This window comes from Armigeres subalbatus, chromosome 2, assembly GCF_024139115.2.
Source record: "Armigeres subalbatus isolate Guangzhou_Male chromosome 2, GZ_Asu_2, whole genome shotgun sequence".
NCBI lineage: Eukaryota > Metazoa > Arthropoda > Insecta > Diptera > Culicidae > Armigeres > Armigeres subalbatus.
The window spans coordinates 396755185-396775661 of NC_085140.1; the positions used below are offsets into that span (position 1 = coordinate 396755185).

A 20477-nucleotide genomic window follows, 5' to 3' on the forward strand; every position below is an offset into this window, starting at 1 on the left:
AATAATTCTGCTACAGTGAAACTGAAAGAATTAAGGGATGATACTGATTTTCGATGCTCTTGGAACCATTCCTCCAACTACGGTTGAACCAGAGCGAATTCCGATGCCAACAAAATTCGATGCGTATTGGGAGATAAATAGCTCAGTATACTGATTATTACATACAACTGTCAAAAATGCTTGTCATAAGACGAGTTTGTACAATCCATTTAATTCCACCACTTAATTGTATCTTGACAGATACGTATTTCGACCTCAACAGTAAGGTCATCTTCAGTGTCTCGTACTTGACTCGACTTCAAGTACGAGTCAAGTACGAGACATTCCACTAAAAAGCTCAAAATAATTCTTGTCAAAAATGGCCAATACCGGCCACCCTAGATACAACTCATTGCAAGTGCATCATATTACTACTCTGAATGATGTACATATCTACTAAAGTAATCGGAATTAGATCATATTTGAATATTTAAATATTTAAAGGGTTCACTTTTATGAACCATAAAATTTTGCACCAAAATTAAAAATGAAAATACTTCGTCAAAAAACTTGACCAATTGCTCAAATATGGTTCGTGTGAATCACAAACTTTCACATTTTATATTTGCGGTGTGCCAGTCAACATAACCCCGATAGATTAAGAGTTTTGCGTTATATGGCTCAGGTGTCCGTCACTGGGGGATCTCCCCCTAAAAGAAGAAAATCGTTCACGTGGCAGTCTGACATGTGTAGAGAGATAAACGGGAACATTCTTACGAACGAGCGTGAGGTGATCCAGAGATGTAGGCAGCACTACGAAGGATATATGAATTGTAATGTGGCATGCAACGATGGTTGTCTTGTGACGACCCTTGGAACACGAGCGCAGGACATACACGGTTAGCTTGACGTCAAGTTATGGTTACGTTGTGGTCGTTTCTATGTGCGGTGAATATTGTCTCATAATTAATGTTAATATCAAATGTTTAATGCAACTACAAGAAGCTCCAACTACCCAATAAGGTGGCTCAAAAAACACTTTTTCAAATTTTTTGATGGGCCGCCCTCTTTTTTTTTTTTTTTTACAAGGGAGAATGCATTTACACACTAACCCAGTACACGTGCATTGTAGTTGCCAAACTACCACACGGAAGTGTACTGGAGTGTCGGACTCGACCATACCGGTAATACCGACTAAACTCCCTTGGGCTCCACCATCGTTTCCCCCAGGAACTACCTCCCAGTACTACTTCTGGGGGATGGCAGTACTTAACGTACTCACTCGGTCTCGCTCACACAGGCACCCGTCCCGTGCAGAGACTGACTTGGGTGCTCGCTCTATCGCACCCTCAAACACACCCTACATACTCTGTTGCACCTCTGTCATGCCGTGCAGGTCTAACTTGTGTGCCCACCCTTCTCATGCCATGTGGGTCTAACTTGTATGCCCACCCAAACCCTTGATTCATGCTCATACACTCCATGCTTGCACACACGCTAACGCTCCTATGGGTCTGACTTGTGTGCCCACCCTTCTCATGCCGTGCGGGACTAACTTTTGTGCCCACCCTTCTCATGCCGTGTGGGATTAACTTGTATGCCCACCTTTATCGTACCATGTGAGACTGCTCACCTCTTTCATTCAGTTCGCGCTGACACATACTAATCGAGTCATTCGACCTAACACTCCCTCTAGCATCCCTTGTGGGACGTTTCGCTTAGGTTCCCACTTCTGACATACCATGTGAGTCTGACTCACCTCGTTCATGCCATATGAGACTAGTGAACGGCCTTGAGATCCTTCATCACTCCTCATATCGGATCACGGGATATATCGTAGGAATCTTTAAGCCAAACATAGAAGAAAGCGTAAAACTTAGAGACAGACTCAGCTGACCTATTTTCATGCGATCAGCTGATCCAAAACAAATTAAAATAAACGATCGGGCATACGAAATAATATACATACAAGAAGGCAGAAACATTGCCACTGGTTAGGGACCAACGCCCTGCGATTCACATACGGAGCATCATATTTCAATTTTATTAGTGGCAATTATTGTACGCAGGAAACGTTCATTACCTTTCTTAACGTAATGGAACGACAAGTACGTTATTAAGGGTCAATGTGACATAAAATCACTATTGACAGTATAATTCATGTTACTTTTGACCGTTAAATTGAAATGGTCGATATATTTACTCAGATTTTCCGGCGCAAACAATTGAGCATAATCTACTATATATGCTCAACTCGATGGGATGGAAGGATATGCACAGCCTTATGTGCCGACACCTTCCTAAAAACAATTTTAAATACTGATGGCAGTAAGATATTGTAAAAACAAGGCCGAATATATTCAATTACTCAACGCGAAGTAAGTAAGCAATCAATATAAATTAAAAAATGTTGCATGTAGCAATTGTTGGGTTAATTTACTTTTCATCAATTTAAAAGCTATGTGAAATATCGCATACCCTTATCACGGTTTGGCGAAACCGTCGAAAACAGCTTAGTCAGATTTACTTAACTGGAGCGCGGTGGATTGACATGTTCAAACGTGCTCACATATTGGACAGTGCACGATATAGCGGTACATAGCCGCGATCGTCATTGATGATGATGCATTGGCGCATATGTATAGGACACTAAGGAAAGAATTTGTTTGGGTGAGGAGCGCGGAATAATAACTTAGCCAAAATGATAGAGACAATAAGAGTCTTCATTGAATCTACATACACGTATACAGGTGTATTGATTTAAAGGGGTTTGTTGCCCAGTATGAAAACAGAGAGAACATGATTTTGTTCTTACCAATATAAACTTGAAAAGAAATATTGATATTGGGGTCTTAGTGGTTCGGGAAAAGGAAGAGCCGACCTGAAGGGGTAATGATTCTTTAGGGAAAGGGAATTTAATTCAAAGCTCAGTTGAAAGAAAGAAAAATATTGATTGATTGATTTTTAAGAGCATACTTAAAATCAAAGAGTAATACAAGCGGTAGCTGTTAATTGATCGGCGGTATGGTACGCTGTTTTACAAAGAACCCATGCTGGGTTCGAATACAGATTTTTAAGTGAATGTTTTCACAACTCCGTTGGTTTAGTAGTATCATGCATTATTAAACATTTGGGACTTGTTGAACATTACTCTGTGAGACAGCAATGTTCAAGTTTAAGTGTAAAGAAAGGGGCAGGACTTAGAGCTACTCATTTTTTACAAAAAATTATATGAATTAATACATTAGTAAATTGAAGTAGCCACTTGAATGTGTGCTCGAAATAAGTTTTAGAGAGTGAAAAGAGAACAGAATTTTTCCAAGAGAATTTCAAAGGGAACATCCAAAAAAGGGGGCAAAGTTTCGTAAAGGTTTCCCTAGCCGGCCTACCGAACACTCCAATTGAATCAGGGGGTCAGTCCCAAATATTCAGCAGCACCTTTATTGGAATTCGGCGCTTTCTAGGTTTCCCTAGCCGGCCTACCGAATACTCCAATTGAATCAGGGTTGTCCTTAGACACCTCGACACTCGTGACTAGTGCACGAATCGAGATCTAAGTTTAAATTAATTAACTTTGTGGAAAACATAATTGAACAGTTAAATGTCCGTCGCGGTAAAATCGAGAATCGGTGTTAGAGTCTCAGAATAAGTATCGATAAATAAAAGTGTTAGTATCTCTGGGAAAGACATTGTCATACGGGAAATAGTGCAAAAGTTTGAAAAACGAAAATATTCGAGTTTATAATTATACGAAGGTGTTAATTGTAATGAGTGTAATGAAAGTTTATAAATGTAAAGAAGTTTATAAATGTACAAACAAGTGATACATAAATAATAAAGTTTTATTCTAACTGCAATTGAGTGTTTGAACTAAAAACCCGAAAAACCAGTTCCGCGTCGTCGGCTTAGAACACTTCATATATCGTGGTAGAAGCGTCTTAATATTCCACTCCATTTCCACTCGCTTCATATGGTGACAGCGGAAAAGACTGTTTTCGCAACAGAGGAACGCTAATTTTGATTAAGTGAAAATCAGTGCCGAAGAAAATAAGAACAAACATCAGATAAGTAGAAGTGGTTTTGCGGAGAAAAATACAGAAAACGACCACAAGATCGAGCACCAGGTCTTAGATATGGAAACAACAATAATACATGGAATTTTAATATGGTAAGTAACAAACCTTTTTCTTTAATTTGAATGCCTTAAAACATGTTGGATATTATTTCTCATCATCAATAGTGAAAATATTTGCTGATTTTGACATTATTCAAATAAATGTCAAGTTTGGACGATTCATTTGAAAAGATTCTGAACAATTAGAACAAATTCAAGAATTCTTTTTAAGGAATTCGATAATTTAAACAAAAATAGAACCAGAACCAGGTCTTTACAGGGAATTTTCATAAAACAGAAATCTAAAAAGCGGCGTTAGAAGAATTCGAGAACATTGTCCAAAAATATGAACAATTAAACGAAACTGAAATTTGGAATGATTTAACAGATAAACTGGATATTGTGAAAAGAAATATGAAAATTGTATTCAAATATTAGAAAATACCAAAACAAAAAGAAATACGGAAAAGAACTCTGAAATTCAAGCAGGAAAATTTCATAATTTGAGGAATAGACGTGTGAGTGTTAGTGAAGATCATTTTCCAATTAGTATTGAGGATTTTTCGAATCTGAACGTGTCCATATCTGGCACAGATTTATATTTTGGACCAATACGTGATCCTAATCTTTTATCATCTACATTAAATAACGCTGATCAATCTGAAATCGATACCAAATCTTTGATATTAAACGAGCTACAAGAATTTAGTGTTAAATTTGAGCCGGTATACAAATCATTCTTGAACAAAATGGCTTACGAATTCCCCACAGAAAAAGCAATTAAATGCATTCCAGAATTTCGAGGAACAGCAGCTGAATTGGATGGCTTTTGTTCCAAGCAGACTATTTTGCAAAATTCATTCCACCAAGGAATGATCAGAATGAGATCCATGAAACCGAAACGGAACTCATTCATGTAATATTATCCAAATTGAAAGGACCAGCAGCATTGCATTTCAAACGAATACATGCCGATACTTGGGTAGAAATTAGAGATAATTTGCAAAGAGAATTCAAAGGAAAATTGAAATTAGAAGAATTGTTTCAAAAGATTGAAACGTTGGAACAAGGGAAAACAGAGACCTTTCAAAGTTACAAAGATAGGGTGCTTACTATGAAACAACACATTGATGAATATGAAGCGAACAGAGGGGGCGGCGAAAATTCATACGCTCTCAGAAACTTACGACTCCATTTCTTAGGAGGGCTTAAAAATAGAAACTTGAAAAACTTAGCCAAAGCACATAAGGAGGATAGTTTGGAAAACTTGATAACTTATCTGCAGGAGGAATGTATAGATGTGGAGCAGATAGAACAAATTGAGCATAGATTGCAGGATGCTCATAACAACCAAAGAAAAAACTTCGGAAATTTCAGAAACAGAAACAATTTTTACAGCAACAGAAACATTGACCATGACGACAGAAATGATCAAAGGAATAGAAATAATGACAGAAACCATTTCAATGGGCAATCTAATAACTACCAGCAAACTCAGAACTACGGATATCCGAATAATACTAGTTATCGAAATCGAAATGTTAACTATTCAAGAAATGACAGACATTACAATTCCCTCGCAACGAACGAAATAACTTTGAACAAAATTCTTACAGAAATAACGGTAACCAATATGACAACAATCATAGCCAAAACAATAGAAACAATTCGAATCAAAATTATAGGAATGAATCACCGCATCAAAACAACGGAAATAGAAATTACTTTAATACGAACGGAAATTCAAACTCTGAAAACAGAAGATTCGAACCATTACGTGAAGGAAACTGGAATAACCGAAATTTTAAATACAATCAGAAGCAAAAAACTAAACCATGGGGTTTGGATAGGAAAAAGATAGACGGATCCCACTGTTTTTATACACAAGTATATGATACTGATGCACAATACGAAGAAGAAGAAACAGGAAAATTATTTTGCAACAAGCCCTATGTATGGAGGCTTTTCAACCGGTTTTTATTGGAAACTGGCAACCGCAGAAAATCCACAATACAATGAGAGATACTACTTGGATACAAGTATCTGTTATAATTTCATTCATCAGAGCACCGCAATCAAAGTCGGAGCAACAAAAATAGACCGATTCAAACATGCATGGATATGCGTAAATGGTAAACAAGTGCCATCCATTGGAACAATATGGATTCATTTAACAATAGGAGAACTAATCATACCGACAAAATTCCACGTGGTGGATAAATTAGGAGTACCAGCCAAAATTGGGTACAAATTTGCTAAGGAGCATATCGAATCAACATACATGAATTTCGAGGAAACACGTTTTAAACTAAAAAGATCAGAGAACACTTCTCTAAATGTTTACGGATTTGTAAGCAAGGATTTAATAGAATATGAAGAAAGAGATAAGTACGAGAAAACATCGATTCGGTTATCCAACAGAATAAACAGAATTATGACTTTAAACGCGATATAGATTCCGAATCTATCACAACAGAATCTTCGAAACCCGAAACAACTGGATCATTCTCAGAAATAATTGAACCAATAATGGATGAATCAGGTAGATTTGAACTTTTTCCAAACAACAAGAATCAATTCGGAACCCACATAATGATGGTCTAGAAAATATCAACTTCAATGTCGACACAAAAGATAATACATGGAAAACATATCCTTACGAAGAGTTTGTAAAAGCAATGCCACAGCTTAGACAGAAATCAATAAGATTGACGACAAAAATACTTGAGGAATATGAAACAGATGCTACATTTTTAATAATTAACAGTCTATCAGCTTATAAAGAACTGAAGAATTTCATCGACCTTCCGTATGGTCTAAAACCACATTTAAATGGAAGAATTTTTTCATTTCCTAATAAAAGAACTTGGGGTATATTAATGAATGGTACTAAGGAAACAGATTTTAACTCGAAAGTATTTTCAAAGGACTCATAGATGGATTCCATAACGGTCCAGAATTTGCCAAGTTGGCGAAAATTATTCAAGTATTCTCCTTTAAAGATTTACTCGACACATTAAGTTTAGACATTTTAAGATACATAGCAGACACATTCAATAAGGAATTCATAGTGTACACTGCAGATAAAGACAACAATGGAGGCTATACTTACGACAGAAAATAAGCCAAACTAAACGAGGACATGGGATTTGTATTTGTAGCAAAATCAGATAAAACGTGTGGTCATATAGAAAAGCCACAAGACATTCAAAACTCAAACATTGCAGCTCAAGTTACAACGGAATTAACTTATGATAATGATAAATATTTCATGGAGTTGGCGTCAGTGGACAAGCCCATGAATAAAGTAAAATATTTAATAGATACAGGTTCTTCAGTAAACCTATTAAGATATGATTTATTAAGCTATGTAGGCGTTAAAAGTTTTAATACGGATGAGATAATTACACTAGTGGGTATAGAAAATGGTAGTAAAGTAACACTTGGGAGAGCAGACGTAGAATTACTTATCAATGGAATAAGATTTATAACTACTTTTCACTTAGTAGACAATTTAATAATGCCAGGTATCATTGGAATAGAGATCCTTAAACAATATGTATCAAACATTAGTGAAAACTTCAGAACAATTACTTTGAAAGCGGGTGCAAACCATTTCGATGTTTCGATATCAAGTAGAAACAACAATAGGTACGTGCATACTATTAACAAAATTCAAACAAGTACATTGATCAATCAAAACACGTATTTTAACCAATCCGAAAACGATTGGCAGCATAATAATGATGAGATATGTAAACCAAATCAAGTTATCAACAACATGAGTCCGGAATATGGATCGGATCATGCAGATGAACATTATTACGACGAAACTACAATGATTGAATCTTCAGAACAAAAATTGAATGATAATATGGGCGACAACGATATTGATGAATATGAAGAAAACGAATATCGGGAAGAGAATTCAGAAATACAATGGAAACCTGTGGATTTGGACTCCAACCAAGACTACAGCTTGGTAGAAAACAAGCATCGACTTCAAGCATTTAAAGAAACCTAACTTCAACGCGATAGAAGAAATTATGGCGAAATATAGCGACGTATTTTATTTGAAAGAAGATAAGCTTACAATTACGAATGCTGCAATGCATGAAATTGAAACCACAACAAATGTACCAATTAATAAACGACAATACAGATTTCCAGAATCTACCAAGAAGCATATTAATGAAGAAATTGATGAAATGTACAAGCAAGGCATTATAAGGCCAAGTAAAGTCCATGGAATGCACCTGTGTTATGCATTCCGAAGAAAGATTTTGATGAAGAAGGAACAAGAAATATCGAATTGTAGTAGATTTTAGAGCGTTAAACTTGATCACGAAACCATTTGTATACCCAATTCCATTAATAGATGAAATAATGGACAATTTGGGGATAGTGCATATTTTTCAACCATTGACTTAAAGTCAGGATTTTATCAGGTTCCAATTCACCCTAAAGATGCAGCCAAAACTGCTTTCTCAACACCAAGAGGACATTTTGAATTCACAAGGATGCCAATGGGACTAAGAAACAGTCCATCAACATTTCAAAGATTAATGAACACAATAATTTACGAGATTAAAGATGTCAAAGCTATTGTTTATTTAGACGACATCATTGTTTTTGGAAAAACAATAGAGGAACATAACGAAAATCTTATTAAAATACTTGAAGCTCTTAGAAGGCACAATTTGAAAATTGAGCCTACGAAATGTCAAATTCTGAAAACTCAGTTAAAATTCTTAGGACACATGGTAGATAAAAATGGAAAACGACCATTAAATGATAATATTAAAGTTATTAAAGAAATGTCTGTACCCAAGACAGTGAAAGGAGTAAGATCATTTTAGGAACTGTGAACTTCTATGGCAAATTCATACCTGAATAGCCGAGAAACGGAAACCCTTGAATGAATTATTGGGGAAAAATGTTAAATTTGTTTGGTCGGATGACTGCCAAAAAGCATTTGAGGAACTGAGAAACTTTTTAACATCGGACTCACTCTTATCCAGACCAAATTATAAAGACACGTTTGTTATTACTACCGACGCGAGCGAACATGGCATTGGTGCGGTACTATCGAATGAAAATCAATTGATAAACCCATAGCTTATGCTAGTAGGAGTCTTATAGGAGCAGAAAAAGGTATCATACAATCGAAAAAGAATTACTCGCAATAGTGTGGGCAGTTCAGCATTTCAGACATTACATATATCATCAGAGGTTTATTGTCTATACGGATCATAGACCGCTAATTTCATTATGGCATTTAAAAGAAACTTCGCCAATTGTCACACGCTTAAGATTGAAATTACAAGGATTAGAATGTGACATTAGATACAAACAGGGAAAAGAGAACATTGTAGCAGATTTTTATCTCGGCTTCCAACTGCCGAAAATCAATCTCTCAAAACACAGAATCAGAGGAACAAATTATTGCTGTTGTTACACGTCAGCAGCTTAAAAAACAGCAGGAACTCTACTTGTTTGAACCAGTAAATGCAATAAAAGATAATAATTCGCCTAATACAAACATAGACAACGACAAAAACTTGCCTATTGTAACGCATCAAAATCAAATTAATGATGATATGACTCAATCATATGATATAGACAAAATTGTGACGTTGAAGATTCCAATATGACCAACGCATACGAAGAATATTTGGAATCATCTAAAGAAAATTCAATTGACATAGAACAATTAGTAATTTCAAAATCACTAAAGGATGACTCAGCCGATATTAATATCGTTATTTTGAACAGTAGATCAAAATACAAATGAAATTTCACAAATCACCAATTTACCGCATGGAATAAAAGACTTTAGCGAAAACGGAATACTATCGATTCCACAGGAAAACATATTTGAATAATTGTTGACGGGAAAAGTAATTCAGCAATCAACAGCAGAAGGTTTTTCCAGAAATTAGATAAATGTTTAAGCGATAATGGAACTATGATTAAAGCTTCAAATAAAATTCATGTCACATCGTTTCGAAAAATAAAACAGTTTGATATATTAGAAATATTACAATTTCTAGCAACCAAATATGGCTTAGTTTTCAGCCTATATAACGCAGATTCCGAACGAATTCAAATTAATACTAATGAGATTGAAACAATACTTAGAGAATTTCATGATGCTCCCTTAGGAGGACACGTCGGGGCACGCCGGATGCGAAAAAGAATTGGATTAATTTTCGTGTGGCAAAACATGAGACGAGATATTGACAACTATGTTCGGCAGTGTGCCTCTTGTCAAAAGAATAAAATTGGTAAATCACACAAAATACCAATGAAAATTACTACCACTGCTTGTGAACCATTCGAAAAATTATACATGGATATTGTAGTTCTACCGGAATCGGAATGGGGGAACAGATATGGGCTTGTCATGCAAGATGACCTGACACGTTTTCTGGTGGTATCACCTATGAGCAACCAAGAAGCCGAAACTGTTGCAAGAACGTTTGTAGAAAATTTAATTTGCAAGTACGGGACACCCTTAGAATTGGTTACAGACCAAGGATCAAATTTTATGAGTAAATTTTTCAAACACATTTGCAAAATTTGGAAATTAGAAAGATTAATACTAGTGCTTATCACCCACAGGCAAATTTAGTAGAAAGATCTAACAGAGAATTGAAAATGTATCTTAGACAATTTGTAGGTGGTAATCTACAATTGGGATCAACACTTAAACTACTTCTCGTTTGAATATAATACGACAAACAACGGATCAACGAATTATACTCCGTTCGAAATTTAAAAATGGGGAAATGCAAGACAGAAAGAAGTCACAGACAAAAAGAAAAATTGATATATACTAATGACATAGAAACTGGGTTGAACAACCCAAAGAATACAACAACAATCGATGGAACGTTGAACAGAAAAGACACAATTAGCCAAATAAAAGAAGAAAATGAGCTCACTCAAATAGCAACAATAAACGAAGGTACCGACACTCAAATTATTTCGAACACTATGGATAATAAGTAGAGGAAAATTACGGAAAACAAACAGAAGACGAAACAATATTCATCAGCAAATATATACTGAATATGGGAAAAGGAAATGTATTAAGCAGTTTTCACAAATATGACGAAGTAATGTTACAGTTGCACAAAACCTTGAATGGACACCCATCAAAGCCTTAGCATGAAACAGAACGGAATTATTATCTTTGATTACTCTAAAAATATCATGGACTTTGAAAATGGAAAGTATTTCAGACATCTAATACGAAAAAATGGAAACATTAATTCAATTAAAGGTAATTGGTAATTATTGCTTTATTATGCAATAATCAAATAAATAAAAATAACCATAGGATAATTTACTAAATCATAACAAAATGAGTTAGGAACTTATAATTTTGCATACTAATATACATATGTTTATAGTACAACTAATAAATTTTCATTTGTTTTTTATTTTAAAATGTTTGTAAATACTATGAATTAATCGCAAGGATTGAGTATCATTTCAGAAGCACGCCTAGAGCCATGATCGATGAGGGGGGGGAGGTTGTAGCAATTTCACAACCAAAACCGCCCTAAATACTAAAGAAGTAAGTATAACACGATAGACGTAGCAACAAGTATTTTGCAGGAAGAAATTTTTATTGAATTTATACGTCCCCAAAAACCTGCAGAAGACATTCATTGCTACAACACAAAGATAAATTTAATGGGAATAATACTGGGAAAACAAAATAATCGAAAAAAATGATAATAATAGTAAGTAAGGTTCATAATAAAATGTGATAAATATAATCACTTAAGCATGTAAAAAGGTAGCAAGGAATTAATACCGAATCGAATAACTAAAGTATATATATAAAGTATATATATGACTGATTAGGCTCAAATTTGGCCTAAACATTCTTTGCAAATCAAAGAATATTGTGGCCAAATTTCATTAAATTCGGTCGACAAAAACCCCCCTGCCAATAATAGAACAAAACCTGCCAAAGCCGTCTTTCCCCTAAGTGAAAAGTAACAAAGACTGTAGGAGCAGGTCCTTATATTTGCAAAGTCTAATAAAAATTATAGGATAGTGAACTATTCACAATAATTTGAGAAAATTTAAATATGCACAACTTACTCGAGAGACGGCCGAGATAGCATCTATTGAAGACGAACAGACGACATCGGCAGAGAAGGAAGACATCAACGGCTCACGATATACATACCATAGTTAATTGGTATCACCGGAACGACGGGTCATACGGTGGGTTGAAGATCGAGAGTGTGGGGGATCAGGAGACGGAAGATGAAATATTCGGAGGTTATCAATGAAGGCGAACTCAACCAGGAAGTGAAAGTGTTAAATACATCATACGAAATCAACAATACGAATTAAAGTGACAAACAACAGACAAAGACGGATGTGCATCATACGAAAACAAAAAGGCGGATTCAACAAGGCGATTGGAGAAAAGTGAATGACAAGACATTATACAAAGCTGAAAGCAAGGACATATTCAGGATCAACATATACAATCGAAAGTGCAAGAAGAGATTTAAATTCAACCCCTGGAGATGATTTTGGAAGAGTTAAAGTAACACAATAATGACGGAACGAAGAGATACAAGTCGCCTCACAAAGATAAAAACAACGTTAAGACGAAATTTTAGAACAATCAACAATTCAACAGTGTTCATCAATTTAACCAGACGGCCCCAAAAAGTCAATTCAAAGCAGAGGTCCTAAAACTACAGCGGAGGCGGGTCTAACACAAAGGCAACTTATCAAGTAATCAAAATTTCCACAAGCTGAAGCCAATACACAGCAAAATTCAAAAAGCAAATACACTTCGAATCAAACACAAACAATGCGAACATCATGATAACGGTACAACATCTAAGAATCCATACATTTAAGCAGTGTGACGCACGTCAATTCATCACGACTTGCTAACTAGCAACTTATCTGAACGGAAGCAGCTTAAAACTATTGAAAAAGGCACTGTAATAACTTACAATGTTATGAAAACTCATATGTGAATATGTACGTTATGTGGAAGATATTGATTTGAAAAATGTATTGAGGTAACCACTTTCCCTTCGATGGGACTCGAACCCATGACCCTACAGTACGCTAGACTGGTGCTTTAACCAACTAAGCTACGAAGGACCTCCGTCGGCCTTCGCAACCTAGCGGCTACTGAACGAGCTCGAGATTCCCAAATTGGACGCATAGTCAAATCACTCGCAATCCATTTCTCAAGTCAATACTTCCACATGTGTATTGTACACGTCCACATTAGAGGAGCGTGAGTATTTAGAATGTCTGGCGGCTATACACATTCTTCATCAGCAACGGTACTGATCAAGTGAGGTTGTGTAAGCTATTTGCCAGTCGGTCGTCAAGCTCAGACCCGACCGCATTGCGTAGGCAAGAGCACGCAACTCAAGTTCAGTTCAATCAAAGGTAATTGCCTATTTCCGGGAATTAAACCACCCGACTTGGACGTTAATTTACAATGTTATGAAAACTCATATGTGAATATGTACGTTATGTGGAAGATATTGATTTGAAAATGTATTGAGGTAACCACTTTCCCTTCGATGGGACTCGAACCCATGACCCTACAGTACGCTAGACTGGTGCTTTAACCAACTAAGCTACGAAGGACCTCCGTCGGCCTTCGCAACCTAGCGGCTACTGAACGAGCTCGAGATTCCCAAATTGGACGCATAGTCAAATCACTCGCAATCCATTTCTCAAGTCAATACTTCCACATGTGTATTGTACACGTCCACATTAGAGGAGCGTGAGTATTTAGAATGTCTGGCGGCTATACACATTCTTCATCAGCAACGGTACTGATCAAGTGAGGTTGTGTAAGCTATTTGCCAGTCGGTCGTCAAGCTCAGACCCGACCGCATTGCGTAGGCAAGAGCACGCAACTCAAGTTCAGTTCAATCAAAGGTAATTGCCTATTTCCGGGGATTAAACCACCCGACTTGGACGTTAATTTACAATGTTATGAAAACTCATATGTGAATATGTACGTTATGTGGAAGATATTGATTTGAAAAATGTATTGAGGTAACCACTTTCCTTCGATGGGACTCGAACCCATGACCCTACAGTACGCTAGACTGGTGCTTTAACCAACTAAGCTACGAAGGACCTCCGTCGGCCTTCGCAACCTAGCGGCTACTGAACGAGCTCGAGATTCCCAAATTGGACGCATAGTCAAATCACTCGCAATCCATTTCTCAAGTCAATACTTCCACATGTGTATTGTACACGTCCACATTAGAGGAGCGTGAGTATTTAGAATGTCTGGCGGCTATACACATTCTTCATCAGCAACGGTACTGATCAAGTGAGGGAAAGTGGTTACCTCCAATACATTTTCCAAATCAATATCTTCCACATAACGTACATATTCACATATGAGTTTTCATAACATTGTAAATTAACGTCCAAGTCGGGTGGTTTAATCCCCGGAAATAGGCAATTACCTTTGATTGAACTGAACTTGAGTTGCGTGCTCTTGCCTACGCAATGCGGTCGGGTCTGAGCTTGACGACCGACTGGCAAATAGCTTACACAACCTCACTTGATCAGTACCGTTGCTGATGAAGAATGTGTATTCGCGACTACGAAGGTACGGTGTCGCCACCTACTTTAGTTTGGAATGTGCGTGACGAAAAAGTAAACAAACAAAGTTATTTTCGTAGCGTTTGAATTTGGTTTATTTTCAGTAAATTCAACTCGATCTAGTGGATTTTTGAGGTGATATCGATTATCTGAATAGTAAATTTACTGCCGGTAAGTAGAAACTTGTTCTATTTATTCGATTTGTGCATAGAAAAACCTTTCCAATTTGGGTATGTTTCAGTACCACAAAAAACTGTCTACTTTAGATAAAGCATTTTTTATTCTATTATCGATGATACGTTATGTTTAATAACTCTAGTGATAGAATTGGACTGAAAGAATAAATACCATAATCATTTTTTCGTTTGTACCTATTACAGAGGCCAAAATGAGCACCGAAAAGGCGAGTGTTTTTCCTGGAAATTTGGAGGTTAACAGTGTAGATGCCGGGAAAGCGAAGCACACTCAAGAAACAGCACCAGTTTTTCGTAACCGGACAATTTGCTGTGTTCCGGGTTGCAAGCAGCGATACAAGCCGGGAATATCTTTTCATGCTTTTCCCCCGATGAGTGATGAAAAGCGATATCGCGTTTGGACGAAGAACCTCAGTTTGAAGTATGAACCGACTAAGACGACTCGTGTTTGCAGTCTTCATTTCAGCATTAAAAACTTTATTTCGCCAAGTAAGTATAATGTTTATAATCAGCCTAATATAACATGAAATATATTCATTTTCATCCTTCTTTATTATAGCCGTTAATCGACAAACCGACCGCCTGATACTGAAACCATCTGCTGTTCCAGATTCGAGTTTACCCCACGTATCAGCTTCCAAGGAAGCAAGCATAAAGCGTCGCGCCGAGAGGGCTGAAAATCGATCGCTCCAAAAGGATTGTCACAAGAAGGATTTCGAAAATATTGAGACGTTCCAGTATTCCGTGCCCACTTTTATGGATGCCGGGATTCAGGTTGATACAACCGACATCGAGAAACGTCAAATGAAACGGTCATGTGCCATCTCTTTTGATGAGGATGAAGATGAACTGGTTGCTTGGACAGGATTGCAATCGAAGTCCATGTTGCATTTCATCGGCACTGTTATAAGTACATTGAAGGACTTTAAAAGAAAAAAGAATTCTACATTGACAATTGAAGAAGAAATTCTCATTGTATTTGTTAAGCTTAAAACTAATTTATCTTTTCGGTGTATATCGGTGCTGTTTCGTATCCATGTACAAACCGTATCTGCTTGCTTTCACCGTACGGTTCCAATTTTGTCCGCAGCCTTGAAGGCTTTGATATACTGGCCTACTACAGAACAAATTGCAAAAAACATTCCTCATTACTTCAAGCCAAAATTCGAAGATGTGGTTGTAGTTCTTGATTGCACCGAACTGCCAATCACGAAGCCCAAATGCTTGCATTGTCGCATAAATACTTACTCTCATTACAAGTCACGTGAAACAGCTAAATATTTGATTGGTGTTACGCCCGGTGGAAGTATTTCGTACGTAAGTTCTGGATATGGAGGAAAATCCTCTGATAAGCAGATCGTCATAGAAGAAGAAGTGTTGGATCGCTTAGCTCCAGGCGAAGCAGTGATGACCGACAAAGGATTCATGATAGATGAAGAATGTAAACGACGAAATGTGAAATTGGTACGTCCTCCATTCCTGAGAGCACCCCAGACACAGCTGAGCAAAGTGGAAGCAGCACAAAATGTATCTATTGCTGCAGCTCGAGTCCACGTCGAAAGAGCTATTCAACGAATTCGAATTTTTTCGTTCTTCAACAATAAAATTGATATTCGATTTTTGCCGATTCTCGACGATCTTATGATCATCGCTTGTGCCATTGTGAATATGTCCAGTCCAATTATTGCCAATAATAAATTTTAAGCAAAAGCGAAAAATTAAAAAAAATGAATTTCGAAAGTACTTCAATTCAAAATCACAGATCATATTCTCGAGATTATCACAGAAGTTGAAAACAAGGGTCCTTAATTATAAATAAATATATATTTTAAATTACAGAATAACAAGATAGATTTATTTCCAAAATGTCCTCAGTTTTTAAGTGTATACAGGTATTTCAAGTAAATGTTGAAATAAACTTCTTTGAGAGCGTTCAAAAGTTCGTACACGTACTCTTCTTCCAAATCAATCGTTGATATAAAACATTTATCCTCAAACTCTGAATATATGATGAAATCGGCTTTGGTACACTGAAGCACAAACATATTTATTTGTATTTGTGCAAAATACTGGTGTCTTCTTCGGAGTTGCTTAGATGATTTGGTCAGATACGGTAAATCCCCCAAGAAATCGTCGGTACTAGATGTTTTCCCTGCCAATGGACATTTCACTTCGATGATTTTTCGTTCGCTAATTATCACACCATCAGGAGAACATCCAATCCATGGTATTTGTGGTGGAATAACAAATCCACATCGCTCTACAGAGTATCCGGTTTGAGCTATGTAGGATTCGATCGCCATTTGCTCGCAGCGTCGTCCATGTTCAATGGCTGCTGTCTTAAGGTTTTCTGGCATTATCATCCTCACAACTTTGCGTTTCCAATCTTTAGACTTCTCCTTTCGGTCGCATAGTAAGTGAAGAGTGAGTATGCGTTTGAAGCCGTTATGCGCAAACTGCGTTCCTCAAGCCATTCATCCGAGTTTTGTGAAACCGTCCTTAAGCAAATGTCGGTGGATTCTTTCGCGGAAACGCATATTTTCATTTCATAATAAGTTGAAAGGTTTGTTTCCAAAGGACCAACAAAATATTTATAGGTAAGATCAAATTCAGGCCGAAATAGCTCTTGAACGAATAGTTTCAGAGTTTGCATAGAAAAATCTTCGAACGATATGATTGAGCATGACGAATTTAAAGACAACTTGCGTGTTGAAACTTCAATACATTGTAAATCAATGTTTGTTTCCGTTTCTGGGTTGATATCGTCTTGAACTGAAGGTCTGCCACAGAGTTCATATCCCAGTGCACTGTTCGGAAAACCTGTAACAAACGTGAAAATAACATACCGTTTATAGTTGATACTACTCTATATTTCAATAAGTGCTTAATTTTACACTTAGCACTTACTTTTTACAAATTGTTGCAGAATTTGCGATTGTTCTGTTTCCGACACCATGTATTGCTGATACTTGGTGTTTTTGATCGGTTTGTGGTTTTCAAATGGTTCTTCAACTTCAGATACGTTTAAACTATCCTGCATTGCTGAGCCCGATCTTTCACTGAAACACAGATCTTTCAGCCGCTTAGCTCTATACATGTCCGATGCGGTTTGAGCGGCAATTTTGCCCCATTTTTGTTGTAAATCGGTTACTGTAAGCAGAGGAACTGTTGCATCCCTTTTTGACGAAAAATCGAATTATTATATACATAAAATACAAATTGGATGAATACTCACTTCAACAAATGGTATAGTACGGCCATTTGATGTTTGCACTTTCCTTTCCCGGCTTTACAAGTACAAGAAAAAGTCCATTGCACTTGCGATTCATTTGTCCGGATCTTGATCACGTGTGGTGCAGAGCTAGGTGAAGATGACTGCAAACATGTTGCAAAAATGCTTACTCCATCCTCGTATATTTGTTCCACTCAACAATCAATAAATGGCCAGCGTTATACACTCTTTCCCCCTCACGGACTAGGCGACTTCCGCCAGCAGCAAAATCGAAGATGTAAGTTAGCTGCATGGGTACCTCATATGTTCCGCAGTCGAGGTTTGTCGAGTCGAGTTTTTCCTACAATCAATTAATTGAAACGATACAGTTTCTTCTCGATTCATAACAATTTTTCACCAAACAACTTTCACACCATATACAACTGATGTAAGGGAGATGTTCTATGCTTCAATAGATTATTTTCAATTAATTTTTCATTAATAATTTATCGTCACAAAAACGGTTACATTTGAGGTAAAAAAAAGTGGTACATTTTGTTGTGACGAAAAATCTATTTCACACTATTTCTATGGTTGATATGATGCAATATTTTGATAATTTATGAAATATTCTTGCACTCACTACTTACCATTGTTGATTAAAAACTCGTAAAATAACAAAATTGATTGAATCAAAAACTGTTTTTTTTTCTTACGTTTGTTTACTTTTCCGTTCACGCACACAAGCTGTCAAAATTTGCTTCGTAGTCGCGAATAGCCGCCAGACATTCTAAATACTCACGCTCCTCTAATGTGGACGTGTACAATACACATGTGGAAGTATTGACTTGAGAAATGGATTGCGAGTGATTTGACTATGCGTCCAATTTGGGAATCTCGAGCTCGTTCAGTAGCCGCTAGGTTGCGAAGGCCGACGGAGGTCCTTCGTAGCTTAGTTGGTTAAAGCACCAGTCTAGCGTACTGTAGGGTCATGGGTTCGAGTCCCATCGAAGGGAAAGTGGTTACCTCCAATACATTTTTCAAATCAATATCTTCCACATAACGTACATATTCACATATGAGTTTTCATAACATTGTAAATTAACGTCCAAGTCGGGTGGTTTAATCCCCGGAAATAGGCAATTACCTTTGATTGAACTGAACTTGAGTTGCGTGCTCTTGCCTACGCAATGCGGTCGGGTCTGAGCTTGACGACCGACTGGCAAATAGCTTACACAACCTCACTTGATCAGTACCGTTGCTGATGAAGAATGTGTATAGCCGCCAGACATTCTAAATACTCACGCTCCTCTAATGTGGACGTGTACAATACACATGTGGAAGTATTGACTTGAGAAATGGATTGCGAGTGATTTGACTATGCGTCCAATTTGGGAATCTCGAGCTCGTTCAGTAGCCGCTAGGTTGCGAAGGCCGACGGAGGTCCTTCGTAGCTTAGTTGGTTAAAGCACCAGTCTAGCGTACTGTAGGGTCATGGGTTCGAGTCCCATCGAAGGGAAAGTGGTTACCTCCGATACATTTTCCAAATCAATATCTTCCACATAACGTACATATTCACATATGAGTTTTCATAACATTGTAAATTAACGTCCAAGTCGGGTGGTTTAATTCCCGGAAATAGGCAATTACCTTTGATTGAACTGAACTTGAGTTGCGTGCTCTTGCCTACGCAATGCGGTCGGGTCTGAGCTTGACGACCGACTGGCAAATAGCTTACACAACCTCACTTGATCAGTACCGTTGCTGATGAAGAATGTGTATAGCCGCCAGACATTCTAAATACTCACGCTCCTCTAATGTGGACGTGTACAATACACATGTGGAAGTATTGACTTGAGAAATGGATTGCGAGTGATTTGACTATGCGTCCAATTTGGGAATCTCGAGCTCGTTCAGTAGCCGCTAGGTTGCGAAGGCCGACGGAGGTCCTTCGTAGCTTAGTTGGTTAAAGCACCAGTCTAGCGTACTGTAGGGTCATGGGTTCGAGTCCCATCGAAGGGAAAGTGGTTACCTCCAATACATTTTTCAAATCAATATCTTCCACATAACGTACATATTCACATATGAGTTTTCATAACATTGTAAATTAACGTCCAAGTCGGGTGGTTTAATCCCCGGAAATAGGCAATTACCTTTGATTGCACTGTAATAACGTCAAACTATTACAATGTTACATGCAGAAAATCATTGAAATACAACTAGAGCAGAGCTACTTCTACTCCGCTGGAGATATCACGTCAGATTAATACAAGTGGCCGGCACAACAGCAATATTTGCGCAGAACAAACAATAGACATCATTTACCAAAATATCATCATGGCTTGGC

At 37.2% G+C, this 20477-nt stretch overlaps 3 protein-coding genes and 1 non-coding gene across 8 annotated transcripts in view; 1 reads left to right on the forward strand and 3 right to left on the reverse strand.

The window, feature by feature from the left end:
• The window catches only part of LOC134213244 (chaoptin), an 87221-nt gene that overhangs the window by 48726 nt on the left and 18018 nt on the right, over positions 1-20477 (reverse strand). The gene's annotated exons all lie outside the window — the stretch shown is intronic.
• Positions 14174-14248, reverse strand: Trnaa-agc (transfer RNA alanine (anticodon AGC)). The gene has a single exon. It is a non-coding gene; the product is annotated as a tRNA-Ala (tRNA).
• Positions 14813-16623, forward strand: LOC134210228 (uncharacterized). Its single transcript, XM_062686272.1, has 2 exons — positions 14813-15408; positions 15479-16623. The coding sequence occupies exons 1-2, from the start codon at positions 15114-15116 to the stop codon at positions 16621-16623; spliced, it is 1440 nt and encodes a 479-aa protein (XP_062542256.1). The 5' UTR covers positions 14813-15113.
• On the reverse strand, positions 17285-18317 carry LOC134210229 (uncharacterized). Its single transcript, XM_062686273.1, has 3 exons — positions 18155-18317; positions 17827-18095; positions 17285-17739 (listed from the first exon to the last, which is right to left on the reverse strand). Exons 1-3 carry the CDS (start codon positions 18178-18180, stop codon positions 17285-17287), a joined length of 750 nt encoding a protein of 249 aa, XP_062542257.1. The 5' UTR covers positions 18181-18317.